At 41.0% G+C, this 15,806-nt stretch overlaps 1 protein-coding gene across 3 annotated transcripts in view; it reads right to left on the bottom strand.

The window, feature by feature from the left end:
- The window catches only part of RAD51C (RAD51 paralog C), a 50,597-nt gene that overhangs the window by 33,787 nt on the left and 1,004 nt on the right, over positions 1-15,806 (bottom strand). For all 3 annotated transcript variants that reach the window (XM_087719057.1, XM_087719056.1, XM_087719055.1), the window contains exons 2-4: positions 12,390-12,648; positions 4,511-4,677; positions 2,314-2,447 (exon numbers count right to left, since the gene is read on the bottom strand). In XM_087719057.1, coding sequence (XP_087575183.1) covers positions 2,314-2,447; positions 4,511-4,677; positions 12,390-12,648 — 560 coding nt within the window. The remainder of the gene's footprint in view (positions 1-2,313; positions 2,448-4,510; positions 4,678-12,389; positions 12,649-15,806) is intronic.

Here is a 15,806-nt window from a genome sequence, read left to right as displayed (position 1 = left end):
ACAGTACTCATCTTCATTTCTTAGCCAAGAAAACCGCCTCAAGACATTTCTTGTGGTCATGTGGCCAGCAGGACATCACATCACATTGCAGTGCGGAGCACGCGGCAAAATACAGACTGCTGTTACCTTCCCACCAAAGTGGTACCTATTTATCTACTACCATTTGCATGCTTTCAAAATGCCAGGTGGGCAGGAAAAAATAGGAATGTAAAATCCAATTGTAAAATGAAACCAATTAAAATGACAAAAGTTAAAGGGAGAAAATGTAACGTGTTCATTGAATTCTACAGTCATTGGGCAAGGCAACCTCCTGCCAGGGTCCCACAACCAGTGAGTAGGAAAACCAGCAAAGTTCCAAGCCCCATCAGTGGGAGGGGCAGGGAATGAGGTGTATAAACTACGTCCAGTTTCTAGAAAACAGAGATAACAGACAGCCATGTAACTAGAAGTCAGAGCATCCAGAAACTAATTTATTATTTTCATTTCTTGCAGTGGCATGATTGAGCTGAGAGGACGAACGGATGGAAGCCTCAAACCTCCTCTCCCAGAAATGTTCTTGAAATATACACCCCAGTTCTGCCTCCTACAAGGAGCAGCAGGATAATTCTGGCTGCCATTGAAAAGGATTGCTTTTGCTTGGCATCCTCCCCTTTATCCTCTGTATGTAAAACTCAGTGAGGTTACAACCTCGTAGGGGATTGTTAGAACAAACATTACCTCTGTGCCACATTGTTATTTGGAAAATCTTTCTTCCTATAAATTCCAAGAACCTTGCAGTAGTTCTTTCTCCCCATCCCCCATCCAACAAATTCTTGCATCTTCCCCCACAGCCCCAAAAGAAGTGCCTGCAGTTTCCAAGAGAACAAATGTTTTCCCATCTGGACCGCAAGGGCTTATGGGGGAATCTCTCTTAGGAGCTCTGTATTAAACTAAGGATTTCTTTTCAGGAACATTCTGTCAGAAGATCTGTAACATACAGGTAGACCTCACTTAACAATCGTTCGTTAAGAGACTAGTTGAACTTATGACGGTGCTGAACAAGTGACACTTACAACGGATCCTCAAAGTTTTGGCAGCTGGAGCATCCCTGTGGTCACATGATCGCAATCATGATGCTCAGCAACCAGTCTGGATTTCCAATCTTCACAGCATCCTACTGTCATGTGATTGCGATCTGCGACCTCCCTACTGGTTTCCCACAAGCAAGTCGATGGGGAAGCTGGTAGAAAGTCGGACGTTGTGATCACATGAGGCTTAACAACGGCAGGGTGGATTTGATTTAAATCGACTCGATTTAAATCATGATTTAAATCACTAGTAAATCACTAGTAAAAAGACTTGATTTAAATCGACTCGATTTAAATCATAATTTTTAAAGAGCAACTGTCCCCTCCTCTGACCTGACTCACCAACAGTCCCAATATTGCAGAATCTACAGCCTCATGCTTACACAACTAAGCTCCATTTCATGCTAAATAAACCGAATTATTAATGTATCTTAAATAGAAAACTATCTTTAGATAGATTTTATTCCAAAAGCATTTTATTAAAATAAATTTGATTTTTAAAAAATCCAATTTAAATTTTAAAAAGAATCCAATTTAAAAAAATATCATTGATGAACAAATGGTAACTGGGGACTGCCAGAATTATCATTGCTACAGGATGGAGTCATGTAACATGGCGCTTTACAACTGCATCCTTAGTGACAGACATTCTAACGATCACCAAGTGAGGACTACCTGTATATTCTTACAAATTCTACAAAATACTAGAAAGGAAACAAAATCTTACTTATTTTTAAATGAGGAAAAAAGGGACTGTGTAAATCTGAAGAAAGTGGGAAGAAGCTGCAAACTGCTGCAGGGTTAAAATCATTTCTTTAATGACCCTGCGAAGTTAACAATGGCAGGGGGGAAAGTGACATATGACCATTTTTCACACTTGTGAGTATTACAGCATCCCCATGATCATGCGATTAAAATTCAGACGCTTCACAACGGGTTCATATGTATGACGATTAGTATCCCCGGATCATGAGATCCACTTTTCTGACCTTCTGAGAAGCAAAGTCAACGGGAAAGCCAGATTCACTTCACAACTGTGCTACTAACTTAACATCTGCAGTCGTTCACTTAACAATTGCGGCAAGAAAGGTCGTAAAACAGGGCAAAACTCAAGACTTAACAACTGTTTCGCTTAGCAGCAGAAATTTTGGTCTTAATGGTGGTCGTAAATCAAGGACTACCTGTGCTGCTACTCTGATACATTCTCTTTTCCCCTCTGGGAGATGCACTTCTTTTGGGTCCTTACCTTTGGGTGCCCAGAGAGAAAATCTGGGAGGAGGTAAACCTGTGCCAGCAGCTCCATATAGTCATGGCAACGGAAGTAATAAATATGTGAAAGAATATTTTCAAGAGAGAAAGTCTCCAAGGCTATTTGATGATCTGAAGAAAAAAGGGTAAGAAAAAAAACCCCAATAAAAACCTGTATTGAATTCCTGGCTTCAGAGGCAGAGGCTGTTGACAGTGCAAGGTATGGGGAATAATTTGTTCCGCCCAGAGATAGTTTGGGGTAGTCTTTTGTAATAATAAATCGCATAATCATATGATTAATCATACAACATATACTTACTATGACAGACTGATAACCATATATAGTTATCATATATAAATATAATATATACATATTAAGAATGTCTTGTGGCATGTTCAAACATCTATTCTTACAGAGGAAAAGTGTTGGGAGCAGAAGAAAATACCTGCACAAAACCCATTTGCAGTTCCCAAATTTTCCGTACTATCACATTGCATAAATTTGCATAAAATCAGAATTTTGCCAAATGTCTTTCCAAGCCGTGAACGTTTCCAAGAGGCTTGTGTTTTGGTTCAATTCAGATTGCTGTTCAATCCCGAATGAATTCTGTCTCTGAAATGAAACCAATCTATGTAATTTGGTTTCTCAAGGACTGCTGCTGCCCGAGGTCAGAAGATATTCTGGGGAAACTTTATTTCTTTATTTATATCCCGCCTTTATTATTTTCACAAATAACTTAAGACGACAAACTTTCCCAACACACTTTCCTCACTTTCATGGCTAAGGCGGGATTTGAACTCATCGGCTCCTGCTTTCTAGCCTGGTGCCTTAACCACCAGACTAAGCATACTCAACAGTTTTCTAATATTACTCTGCTATTAGATCTGTGTTTTTATTCTTTTCACCCACCTTAAGAATCAGCCCTTCCAGAAGGGTACTTAAAAAGCAAGCCTTGAAATGCAGCAACCTCCAAGCAGTTGTTGCAAAGTCTGGCTAAAGAATCTGTTTCTGAACCTTTTCCCTTTATGTGTCTTTATCATCTTATGTGCTTTGGTTGGGCATAAGAAATGTCTAGGCTTAGTGCCCAATGGCCCTTCTTTTATTCCAAATTTAGGAATGTCCATTGGTTTATTACTGTCAAGGGTTAACAATCTCGGCCACTTGAAGATGTGAATTGAATTGAATTTTATTATTTGTATGCCGCCCTTCTCCGGGAGGGACTCAGGGCGGCGAACAACTCAAAAGGGGAAAATGGGAACATAGAACAGAATACAAGTGATTAAAACAGGCAAGAATCACACAACCACACAAGTCGAGAGGGGAGGGGAACTCATCAACCCCAGGCCTGCCGGCAAAGCCAGGTTTTGACGGCTTTTCGGAAGGCCTGGAGAGAGCTGAGGGTCCGAATCCCTGCGGGGAGTTCGTTCCAGAGGGCCGGAGCTGCCACAGAGAAGGTCCTCCCCCGGGTAGTAGCCAGGTGGCATTGGCTGGTAGACGGAACCCGGAGGAGGCCAGCCCTGTGTGATCTAATGGGTCTTTGGGAGGTAATTGGCAGACTTCAATTCTGGCAGCTGAAGTTCACATATCTTCAAGTAGCCAAGTGTCAAGGCTCCAAGTAACACCCCCAACGAAAGAAGACTCTGAGGCTTGAGGTTCCTCAAAGTTCCATTTTATGAGAGATGTCATATTGGTACATCTGGAGAAAACCCGAATCTGAAGTTTCCAGGTTTTCCCCACCCAAACAAAAGTTCAAGTCCCTGTCTAGCACCCACAAGTCCATCACATGTCCAATCAAGCAATGTCCTAACTGGAGATGCCTCCCGTCATGCCACTCCAGGTGCAGGGCAAGTTGTCCTTGACTGTCTGAGAAAGGGATGTTATTTGGACTGTATCTACCCTACTCCATATAATCCCCCCTTCCAATTTCCCAGAGCATGAAATGTGGCAGGCCTGAAGGCCCCATGCAAAAGATGGCTTCCAGGCCTGACACCAAGTTTGAGAAACACTGATTACTGCAATCTAATTCTGCATGAATAAAACATTCTAACTCAGTACCGCATACAGTTACTTCCTATATTTGAATAAATATTGAATGGATCTATGACAGTTAAGGAAATAAATGGAACCGTTTGAATAAAGAGCCAGGGAAAAAAAGCACACTTTGCACGAAAGCAAATATAGTTTGGCAATTAACCTTCTTCTGGGTGCACTTCAGCAATAAGCTGACAGTGACGAATGCAGGCTTCTGCTATATCCACAACTCGATCAACCATAAAGCTCCCCTCGGTATCTATGAATATAGCTTCCGCAGCAAGTCCACCAAAGCATTCTGGAATTTGCACATCCACCACTAGCTGCATGCTGGAAAGAAAAAGGGAGAGAACGGAGAATGATAATAAAACATCAACGGAGAAAGGTTATTACAAATCAACTCATTGCTTTACTACCCTGATGGCTGAAAATGCAAAGGATCTGCGAAGTCTTGTAACAGAAGTTTAAAAAAACACAATGAGAAACAAGAGATTGCAATGAGGAATGCTCGCAGGGACTGGATATGTTTAGTCTAACAAAGTAGTACTAGGGCTGACATGATAGGAGTTTTCTAATATTTGAGGGGCTGTGACAGAAAAGAGGGGATCAACCTATTCTCCAAAGCACCTGAAGGCAAGAAGTAACAGATGGAAGAGCATTAAAGAGAGCTGCAAACTAGAATTAAGGAGAATTTTTCTGACAATGAGAACAATTAACCAGTGAAATGACTTGTCTTTAGAAGACATGGGTGCTCCATCACTGAAGATTTTAAAGAAGAGACTGGACAAGCATTTACCCCTTGAGCAGGGGGTTCAACTAGAAGACCTCTGAGGTCCCTTTCAACTCTTTTAATTCTGTATTCTAAATATAAAGACCAACACATTAAAAATCAAGGTACAATAACCAGCCTTAGAATTGATAGCGAAGGTATCACAGTGTAAAATAGTGTCCTCCTTTCAAGAGCAACCATCAACAGTAAAGGAGTCAAGAGTCAAGAAATATGCTGTAGACTAGAACTTTTGTAGACCAGCAATAAAGGCTTTAGAAAGTACATTCAGAAGCCATGATGCATCCATACCTACAAAGATCAGAACTTTGCAAACCATGCTAGACTCAAATTATCCTACCGTGGACACCGGTATGCAACGATTTAGCTATGTGGAGAAGCCTCTAATGCTGGGAAAGGTGGAAAGAAAGAGAAGATGATGACCAGGCCTCAGTTACAGTGGTGAGGAGTGCATTGTTTGAAGATCAGAAAGACAGATCATCATAGAAAAAAAATATTTATCTATTTGGTTACTAAGAGTCAACCTGGTGGTAGATGACCAATCAATCCTTAACTCCAAAGAAATCAACCTTTCATCTGTCAAAGGTTATATTGAATGGGAAACACCAACACTCCCAAGTTCTATGGTGAGATTTGCGTGGTCGGAATGGTGAGGAGAAAACGGAAGCAGTAGTTAGATGTCTAAGGAGATTCTCAGTCATCCAAGTCATGGTTGTCACAAAGGTGCCTTTTGCAAGAGGCAACTGGACTTCATGGTTTTTCTTAGAAGACATTTCACTTCTCATCCAAGAAGCTTCTTCAGCTCTGACTGCATGGTGGGGAATGGAGGGATTTATACTCCTTGCAGGCAGCCGGTCATTTGCATCCTTTTAGAGAGTCGTTGAGGCCACTTGGAGTCCCAAAGGTGCTTTTTCAAGAGGCAACTGGACTTCCTGGTTTTTTCTTCTGAAGACGTTTCGCTTCTCATCCAAGAAGCTTCTTCAGCTCTGACTGGATGGTGGGGAATGGAAGGATTTATACTCCTTGCAGGCAGCTGGTCATTTGCATCCTTTTAGCGGGTTATTAAGGTCACCTGGAGGCTTATCTGTGTCACCAGCAAGGAGTATAAATCCTTCCATTCCCCACCATCCAGTCAGAGCTGAAGAAGCTTCTCGGATGAGAAGTGAAACATCTTCGAAGAAAAACCAGAAAGCCCAGTTATTTCTTGGAAAAAGCACCTTTGGGACAGAAGAAATAGTTTGACTTTACTCCTGGTGGCTGCCTAGATAAGTACCTGCAGTTGTCTTGGCAACATTTTTGGGAAGTGGTTTGCCCTTTCCTTCTTCTTACACCTGAGAGTGACCAGCCCAAAGTCATCTTGCTGGATTTATGTCTAAGGCAGGACCCAAACTCAGTTGTCCAGTTTTTATCTAGTGCCTTTCACTGCTGCACCATAAAAATGGTGTGAGATCCTTGATGCTCTCTGAGCTGGGTTGTTTTCTTGCAGATGTTTAAGTAAAGATGTTCATTACCCAAATCATGTAACATCATCAGTGCTAATCCACGATTTCAGCTGTGAGCTATCCCCTCAATTTCAACCCTGACACACAAATATTATCCTTTACAGGTTAAGACTGTATAATTTGAACTCCCGTTAATTACAATAAGACCTCAATGTCAGGGCGTATGAACAAGCCTGGGGCAGTGACTACAAGCTGTGAGCAGTAAAATCAGCGCAATCAAGTCCCCAGAGCATATGCATCGTTCATAGACGCATGATTTGTTTAACAGGACTTAGTTTAACATGGCCCGAACTAGGAGAAAGTGACTCCATCCATTTTATGGCTTGAGATGAACCTTGCCATTTTGCAAACGAACAAGACTGCAGTGCATTTTAAGCAAATCTACTCGGGTTCATTTCTTTCCAGAACAGCTTCATCACACAAAATACTCCTACGGCACTCAGTGGGGTTGTGCAGAGCTTTGGAAATAATTCAGAAAAGGTGTTCCAGAGTGTGTAGGAGTGGTTTCCCTTGAGATTCTGCCGTTGCCCCTTGCTTTAAGAAATTGCAGAGAGGTGCTACCTTTTTCTGCAAAATTATTTCCAAAGCCTCGCAGCACCTTATTATTCAGCATTTTATGCAATCCAATATATTTATAATAGCAGGGCACAGATACATAATTTTATTGTGATGGGAACAAGCCTCATTCCAGATTTCAACACCTCCCTCTCTCATTCTGGCCCAGCTATAAGAACAGAAGCCTTTCCTTCTGTTTCAATTAAGCAATTTAGTCTTACATCTGAATCTTAAACGGAGAGTGATCCTAAACTACAATTTCATGAAACAAGACAGTAGTAGGAAACGTGACACAAACCCTGGTTAAGAATAACTGTACTCTGCCAGGTTCTATAAAAATGAAAACAAGGGCTTGCAAATTCCCTTCTGCTGCTGCATGGATGAGGAAGAGGGGAGAGTGTTTCTGACATATTTTACCGGGACAAGCAATAGCATCATCTGGAGGACCTAAGCATAGTTGTTAAAAACATTTAGCAACAAAAGCTAGAAAAAAGCCAGTAGAAGGGATGTTGTGTACTGTTTATTACAAACATTTATACTGTTTATTGCAACCATTTCAATCTCATGGACTTGGGGCTCACAAAGTAATTATGTAATGGGGGGGGGGGGGGGGGAAAGGACCAGGATTTTTACAAAAGCATTGTTACAGAATTAGAACAGACACTTTCCTTGGGAAGCTGTTTTACAATCTCAGCCTTACATTTGATGTTGAGACTTCAGAAAGAGTACAGAGAAGAGCAACAAAGATGATTAAAGGACTGGAGGTTAAAACATAGGAAGAACGGTTGGAGGAATTGGGTATGTCTAGTCTAATGGAGGGAAGGACCAGGGGTGACATGATTGCCATATTCAAATTTCTACAAAGCAGTGGGGATCATGCTATTCTCCAAAGCTCCTGAAGGCAGGAGAAGAAGCAATGGATGGAAACTAATCAAGAAGAGATTCACCTAAAAATCAGGAGAAATTTCCTGAGAAAAATTATCAGCGGAACAGCTTGCCTCCAGAAGTTGTGGATACTCCATCACTGGAGGTTTTTAAGAACAGTCATTTGTCTGAAATGGTATATGTTAGGTTAGGTTAGATTTATTCGATTTATATGCCGCCCTTCCCCCAAGGACTCAGGGCGGCGTACAACATTAAAAGAAACACATAATACAAAAGTTAAAAAGAAATTAAATAGGATATCCCAAGCCCAATTAAAATTGACAATGACATTTTTTTTAAAAAAAGAATTCAAATTAAAATTAACAGTAATTAATAATTTGTTTTGTTTTGTTCAGGCCAGGCTGGCTTGCTGGAAAAGCCAACTTTTTAGGGCGCGTCGGAAGGACCGGAGGTCGGGGATTATACGAAGCTCTGGGGGCAGCTCATTCCAGAGGGAAGGCGCTCCCACAGAGAAGGCTCTCCCCCTGGGGGTCACTAGCTGACACTGTCTGGCCGAGGGCACCCTGAGGAGGCCAACTCTGTGGGATCGCACTGGACAATGGGAGGCTACCGGTGGCAGTAGGTGGTCTCGCAGGTACATGGTCTCCTGCTTGAGCAAAGGGATTGGACTAGGAAACCTCCAAGATCCCTTCCAACCCTGTTACTCTTATTTTAAGAATCTGTTTACATCAGAAGAATTTTATGACAGTAACCTATCCTACCCTCATGAATGACTCCTGGAAAGAAACAGGATTCTCCCTAATTATGCAGCCAAAGATTGGGACCAAGAAAATGGAAGCAGCAGGAAACCAGGATGAGGGGTTTTGCAGGACACTGCAACAGAGTGATCAGTAGGTGGAATTTGAAACATCTGAAGTTTTTACGCCAATTCACAGAGTGCAGAAAAGAAATTCTAAATCAAGAAAACAAATGTTTAGATGGACATTCCTAAAAATGTCTGCAAAAAGACAGCCCAGTTCAGAGAGCACCAAGGACCCCACAGTTCAATCCTGGGGTGCAAATATTCCCTTCTATTGGTACATTGCTGAAAGTTGGTGGGATGTTACTTAACGCTGGCATACATAGCAGTGCAAAGTAGCAATTTATTGGAACAAACTCAACAGAAAGGGTGTGCGTGTGTGTGGGAGTGTTGAATTAAATGTAAAGAATAAATATGCTTGTTCAGAAATTTTGGAATTGGAGCATGGAAATCCTGCATGAAATATGCGACTAACAATATTTTGGTGTATTTGTTCATTAAATATATTTACCACCTACCTCATCACAAGGTGACTCTGGTGGCTTATATTGTTAAAAAATATTATCTCTTAAGAATGCAGAGAGAAATGAAAACGGGATGACAGTTTATTACTGACCATTTGGACAGGCAGAAGATAAAGATGGGGTCATGAGGTCATAAGAACATAATTAGGGCCCATTTAGTCCAGCAGTCCGTTCTCACAGTGGCCAACCAAGCATACAAGGAAGCTTACTAGCCTCCCAGCAGATGGCCTTCAGTGGCCGTCAGACGGCCATCAAGGTTAATAGCCATTGATCTATTTGCATTAGATGACCAGTCTTTCAAAGAGGCATGCAATATTGATAATGGAAAATTTCAATTATCCTGACATCTGCTGGGAATCTGCCAAGGGTCAAAGGGTCGAACAAATTCTCGTTCTCTCTTGCCGACTTCATTTCTCAGAAGGTATTAAAAAAAAAAAAAAGAACCAAGGGGATCTGCCACCCTGGACCTAATTCTCACCATCAAAGATTAATTGCTTAAAGAAGTGAAAATGACAAGGTACCTTGGGGGGGGGGAAGTGAACATGTTAGCCTTGAATTAATGGTATCTGGAGAAAGAGAAGTGAGAACGGGAGCAGATTTTGATGGACTCCGAGGAAGAAAAGGTCGGTTCCCATGGCCCCGAAATCCCAACGAAGAAAATTATACAGGAAGGGTAGGAAATCCTGGAAAATGACGTACTGAAAGTGCATATCACCAACAATCCCCACAAGGAAGAAAAAGAGAGAGAGAAACCGAAAGAGGCCAATGTGGATGTGTGCAGAATTCTCCAAAATGCTGAAGAGTAAAAGAATCATACATAGGAAATGAAAGGAGCGGAATATTAAAAAAAATGAAGAGAAAGTTACCTCCAGAAATTGTAGGATCTGTCAGAAAAGGAAGAACTCGGAGTGAGGTGAGCCTTTTTCAAAACATACCACAAATGATGATGGACGTGACAGAACTAGAGGAAAAGAGAATGTACATCTTCTGAAAGTGGCAATGCAGTACAAGTAGTCCTTGACTTACAACCTTTTGTTTAGTGACCGTTCAAAGTTACAATGGCACTTAAAAAGTGACTTAGGACTGTTTTCCGCACTTATGACTATCCTTGTGGTCATGTGATCAAAATTTGGTTGCTTGGCAACTGGCATGCATTATGCTACGTCCTGAGGTCATGCGATCATCTTTTGCAACCATCTGACAAATAAAGCTAGTGGGGAAGCAAGATTCAATTAACAATTATGTTACTAACTTAACCACTGCAATGATTTGCTTAACAGCCATGGCAACAATGGCCATAAAATGGAGCAAACTCACCTAACAACAACTGTATTGCTTAGCAACAGAAATCTTGGGCTTAAATTCTGGTTTTTAAGTGAGGACTGCCTGTAATGGTGAGAAGGCAGCGCTCCAAAGCGCCTGATTTTGTATCTGGCTTCTCTCGGAATGGAAAAAAATCCTTCACTGACCATGATTATACTATATTTAATTTTATGAAGAGGAAGGAAAACCTTTGCTTGGAGAAGATGAGCTGTTGCTGTGGTTTCCTAACAGAACATGGTTCCAATCAAGTGTGGAAATCCATTATATCAGTAATAGGAATTCTTACACCTTTTAAGATAGATGCCAGGATTATAATCTACATTAAAGTGGCACTCTGGCTGAAATGAATTTGCTGAAAGCCAGTCAGTAAATCAGGATCAAAAGCTGATCAAGAGGTTTTTCAGACTGTAGGAGCTCACTGACAGAAAAGCTAGCAGTACATATGCTAGGAGTGTTAAGCAGCTGTCTTTTAAGGTCAGACCATTGCTATCTAGCCAGTTATGACTCTTTCCCAGTTATTTGTTCTGGCTGGTAATAGCTATCCATCTTCCTTATTAGATTTTCATCCTACCTTTATTATCTTTATAAATAACTCAAAGCGGTGAACATATATAATATCCCTTCCTCCTATTTTCCCCACAAAAACAACCCTGTGAGGTGGGTTGGGCTGAGAGGGAGACTGGCCCAAAGTTACACAGATGGCTTTTATTTCTAAGGCAGGACTAGAAGTCCTGGTGTCTGGTTCAAATTCACTCAGCCAGTTTTTCTTATCTAAGACAGAATTCACAGTCTTCTGGTTTCTAGCCTGTTGCCTTAATCATTAGGCCAGGGGTCTCCAAACTCGGCAATTTTAAAACTTTGTGGACTTCAACTCCCAGAATTCCTTAGCCAGCCATGCTAGCTGGGGAATTCTGGAATTTGAAATCTAGAAGTCTTACTGTTGCCAAATTTAGAGACCTATGCACTAGAGTCTAGAGTAGACTAACCTCTCAGAGAGAAGTTTCTTTCACCACCCACTCGATCTATTGAACCTGTATTAGGAATGGCCTTCTGAATGCCAAGCACCCAGAAATGAGACTAAACATAAAAGCTGTGATTTCAATTCATCAAGATTTGATGGTATCAACTTGAAGAGCTGTGGTGACACAGTGGTTCGAATGCTGTATTGCAGGCTAGCTCTGTCCATTGCCAGGTGTTCAAATCTCACCAGCTCAAGGTTGACTCAGCCTTCCATCCTTCTGAGGTTGATAAAATGAGGACCCAGATTATTGGGGACAAGATGCCAGCGCTGCAAGCCGCCCAGAGAGTGCTGTGAAGCACTATGAAATGGTATATAAGTGCTATTGCTAACAGTTTATACAGTGTTTCCCCCAAAAATAAGACCGGGTCTTATATTAATTTTTGCTACAAAAGACGCATTCGGGCTTATTTTCTGGATTTTTTCGGGAAAATACGGAACTAAGTTCATCCATCTGACTGACAATCTTAACTGGGGCTTATTTTGGGGGTAGGGCTTATATTATGAGCATCCTGAAAAATCATGCTAGGACTTATTTTCCAGTTGGGTCTTATTTTCAGGAAAACAGGGTAGTCACCAAGATTTTTAAAAGAGAATGATAAACATGGGGAAGTTACAGAAATGTGAACTTTAATACTGTTTTTCTCACCACAATTGTGTTTTCCCGACACCTGGCACTCCGCAGATCTCTGTAATTTTGGTCAGCTGTACACCCCCACCAAGGATGTCGTCTAAGGCAGAGCAAAAGGTGACGATGAATCCTTGAGTCTGCTCTTTTTCCAACAGTTCCAGGGCTGTGCTCTTCTTAATGGTTTCTGCTTCCTCAGAAGGTTTTGCTCCATCATTTTGCTGTTCCCGTTTGATCACTTTTAAAATTTCTAGAGCATCCTCTTTAGAAATGTCAATTTCTGAAAAATCAAAACACAGAATATATTGAAATGAAAGAGAGATAGAACTACGTAACTAATAGCCACTTAGAAAGATATCTTTCTTTGGGGAATACCTAAAAGAAATGTTCTAGTAGTTGAAATTTTTAACGAGATTTTTTTTTTACTTGCTTTTTAATTCCTAGAAATGTTTCAACCTGTTTGTTATAACTGTATTTTTATATATTAATAAACAATTGTAGAAGAGAAGGGCAGAGCATGAATAAACAACCAGTATGAAGGAAAAATATATAGCTTTCATAAAATTCATTGACCTATTTTCTTAGGGTATTGATATATCTAAAATTCCCTTTTATTCCTCATTTTATTTCTGCTTCTTTAAACCCACCTGTTTCTTTGTTAAATGAAAACTAAAGCATGGCATGATAGCATCACCTTGTGGTTGACAAAGATAACAGTGCAAAATCCATCAGGTTTATTCTCCAATTTGTTGTGTCACCATAGACATTAATGTGTCTTACATTACAGTTTATAAAATGCCATAAAAATGCAGAAAGTGACACAAGATTCTTCGAACTCATGTTAGGAATCGACTCCTTCAACAGAGGCATTTTGCTTCAGATTCATGTAGAAACCAGGGGGGGGGGGATCTGTTTTAATAGATGGCCAGATCCATGATGCACTCGCTCACACATGCACATATACACACACATACTATATGTATAGTATTAAATTCTATATATATAGTATACTATTACATTTTTTTTGGCTGATAAATAAATGAAGACTAGTATAGATCTATTTCAAGCTATTTAGTTCTCATGAGCTAGCCATACCCTTACTGGGATTATGAATTTGGACTATTTTACACGTTAGGCCAGTGATGGGCAACCTTTTTGGCGTGGTGTGTCAAAAATCGGCAAAAAATCGAGCATAACTCGCGTTGTGTGTCACTTCGACAAAAACATAATTTTGCGCAATTTATAGTTTAAACTACAAAAATGTATAATGGCGCTCACAGTTCCCGTTGGCACTACGCTGTTCCCTGCTGTGGTGCGGTCATAACCGACAGTCCCAGGAGTAGACTCTCTGTGCCAGCCTGACTGGAGAGAGGCGGGCACTGTTCCCGTGCTCCTCTCCTGCGGGTCCTCCCTCGCCGCGCTGATGACGTGTGTGTGCACGGCACGCACGCCTTACCAGCAGCCCCTGCGCTCAGAAAGGGGCGGCGGCGATACAGTAAGTGAGTGTGGGCGGGGGAGATCAAACGTCCCCCCCCCCGTTCCTCCAGCACAGATTCTTTCATCCTCGGCGGCCGTGCAGGAGCCGAGGATGAATCACATGAAATCCTGTGCGTGTCACCCCAAATGGCTACACGTGTCAGCACTGACACGCGTGTCATAGGTTTGCCATCACTGCGTTAGGCAGTTATAATAACTCTAAGCCACAAGCTTACCTCCCTTATCAGCTGAGCCAGGAGAATGATTAGATGTTTTGTCAAAGCACCTAGTATGCGCAAATGTGGGAGAGCATACTGCTTCCCTTTTGCCTTTCAGCTCCACTCTAGTATACTATATATGTGCATTATATATAGTGTATATATATATATATCTAATGTGTGGGGTTTATATTGCATATATTATAGTATGAATGTTTCATCCATTAGAATTCAATTCCTGGGACTATACGGTAACAAGTAGCAAATAAGCAATATTGATCTTATTTCTTATGCCCAGCTAGATATTCCTATAGGCCAGCAGGAGCTGGACTTGATTGGAGAAAGACTGACTTTTACTAATCCTTTACTGTTACTACTACCAATTTATTAAACTTCTATAACTCCTGACTCTCTGTGGCTCGCAATAATATAAGAAACAATAAAAATTAAAATTAAAATCATGATAAAAATCGATGAGCGCCCCCATTCCTGATACAATATGTTTACTACTACATTCATTCACCTGTGCCAGTATACCAAAGGAGGGTGAATTAAGACCCAATCTGGGTCGGTCATCAAGATCAGAGATTTACCCTTCTATATAAATATGTGTGTGTACGTACGTACGTACACAGAGTACATGTTTACTACAGTCATTCACCCATTTACTTTTCTACACAAATGTGTATGTGTGTGTATGTTTGCTATCACGCCATGCTTTCATTTTCATTAAAAAAAAACCAGGAAGTTTTAAAGCAGAAATAAAATGAGGAATAAGAGGAATTTTTAGATATATCAATACCCTAAGAAAATATGTCAATTAATTTTATGAAAGCTTTATATTTTTCCTTCATACCATTCTTTATTCATGTTCTGCCCTTCTACAGTTTGTTTATCTATGTATAAAAATGGCTGTGTGTGTGTGTGTGTGTGTGTGTTCCAGCATAACTCTGGAAAGCCTCCAATTTCAATCAAACTTGGTACACAGATGACTTACTTTAAGAGCCGAGGTGGCGCAGTGGTTAGGGTGCAGTACTGCAGGCCACTTTAGCTGACTGTGATCTGCAGTTCAGCGGTTCAAATCTCACCGGCTCAAGGTCGACTCAGCCTTCCATCCTTCCGAGGTGGGTGAAATGAGGACCCGGACTGTGGGGGCAAGTTGCTGACTCAATTTGCTAAAAAAATTGTAAACCGCTTAGAGAGGGCTGATAGCCCTATGAAGCGGTATATAAGTCTAATACATAAATAAATAAATAAATAAATACTTTGTGGAGACAAATCCTGTGGGGGTAAGAAACCCCTAAAACCCTGTGGGGCGAGTGTTCTGTTAAGAAACAGCCTGTTATTTCTTAAAATAGCTTCTACTGTACTGACTTCTACTGTACAGCGCAGTGGAGTTGCCATGGTGACGGCTTCACAGTACTCCACAAGGGGGCTCCCTCTGGTAAGGGGGAAAATCCAACGTTAGAAATTACTTTTGGTCCGGACATTTCCCCTCTATAAATAAATACCGGGGCAACGCCGGGTTATCGCTAGTTGTATAATATACAACAGAAGCACACACTCAGAGATCTACTTCTAGTGAATATAGCTAAGAGAATTTTAGGGAGGGAGAATGTTATATAAAGTTATGCATGTCAGGATTTGTTTTATCGGTGGCTAGGGGAAAAAAAAACTTTGGAAATGAAAAATGATATACTTATGCCTTAGTTGAAAAAAGTAAATGATGATATAATTATGCTGT

Source organism: Thamnophis sirtalis, unplaced genomic scaffold (genome assembly GCF_051295495.1).
Source record: "Thamnophis sirtalis isolate CommonGarterSnake01/CBP01778 unplaced genomic scaffold, rThaSir2_p1.2 scaffold_6, whole genome shotgun sequence".
NCBI classification, from domain to species: domain Eukaryota; kingdom Metazoa; phylum Chordata; class Lepidosauria; order Squamata; family Natricidae; genus Thamnophis; species Thamnophis sirtalis.
The sequence above is the reverse complement of the archived record's forward strand: the minus strand, read 5'-3'. Positions and strand labels throughout refer to the sequence as shown.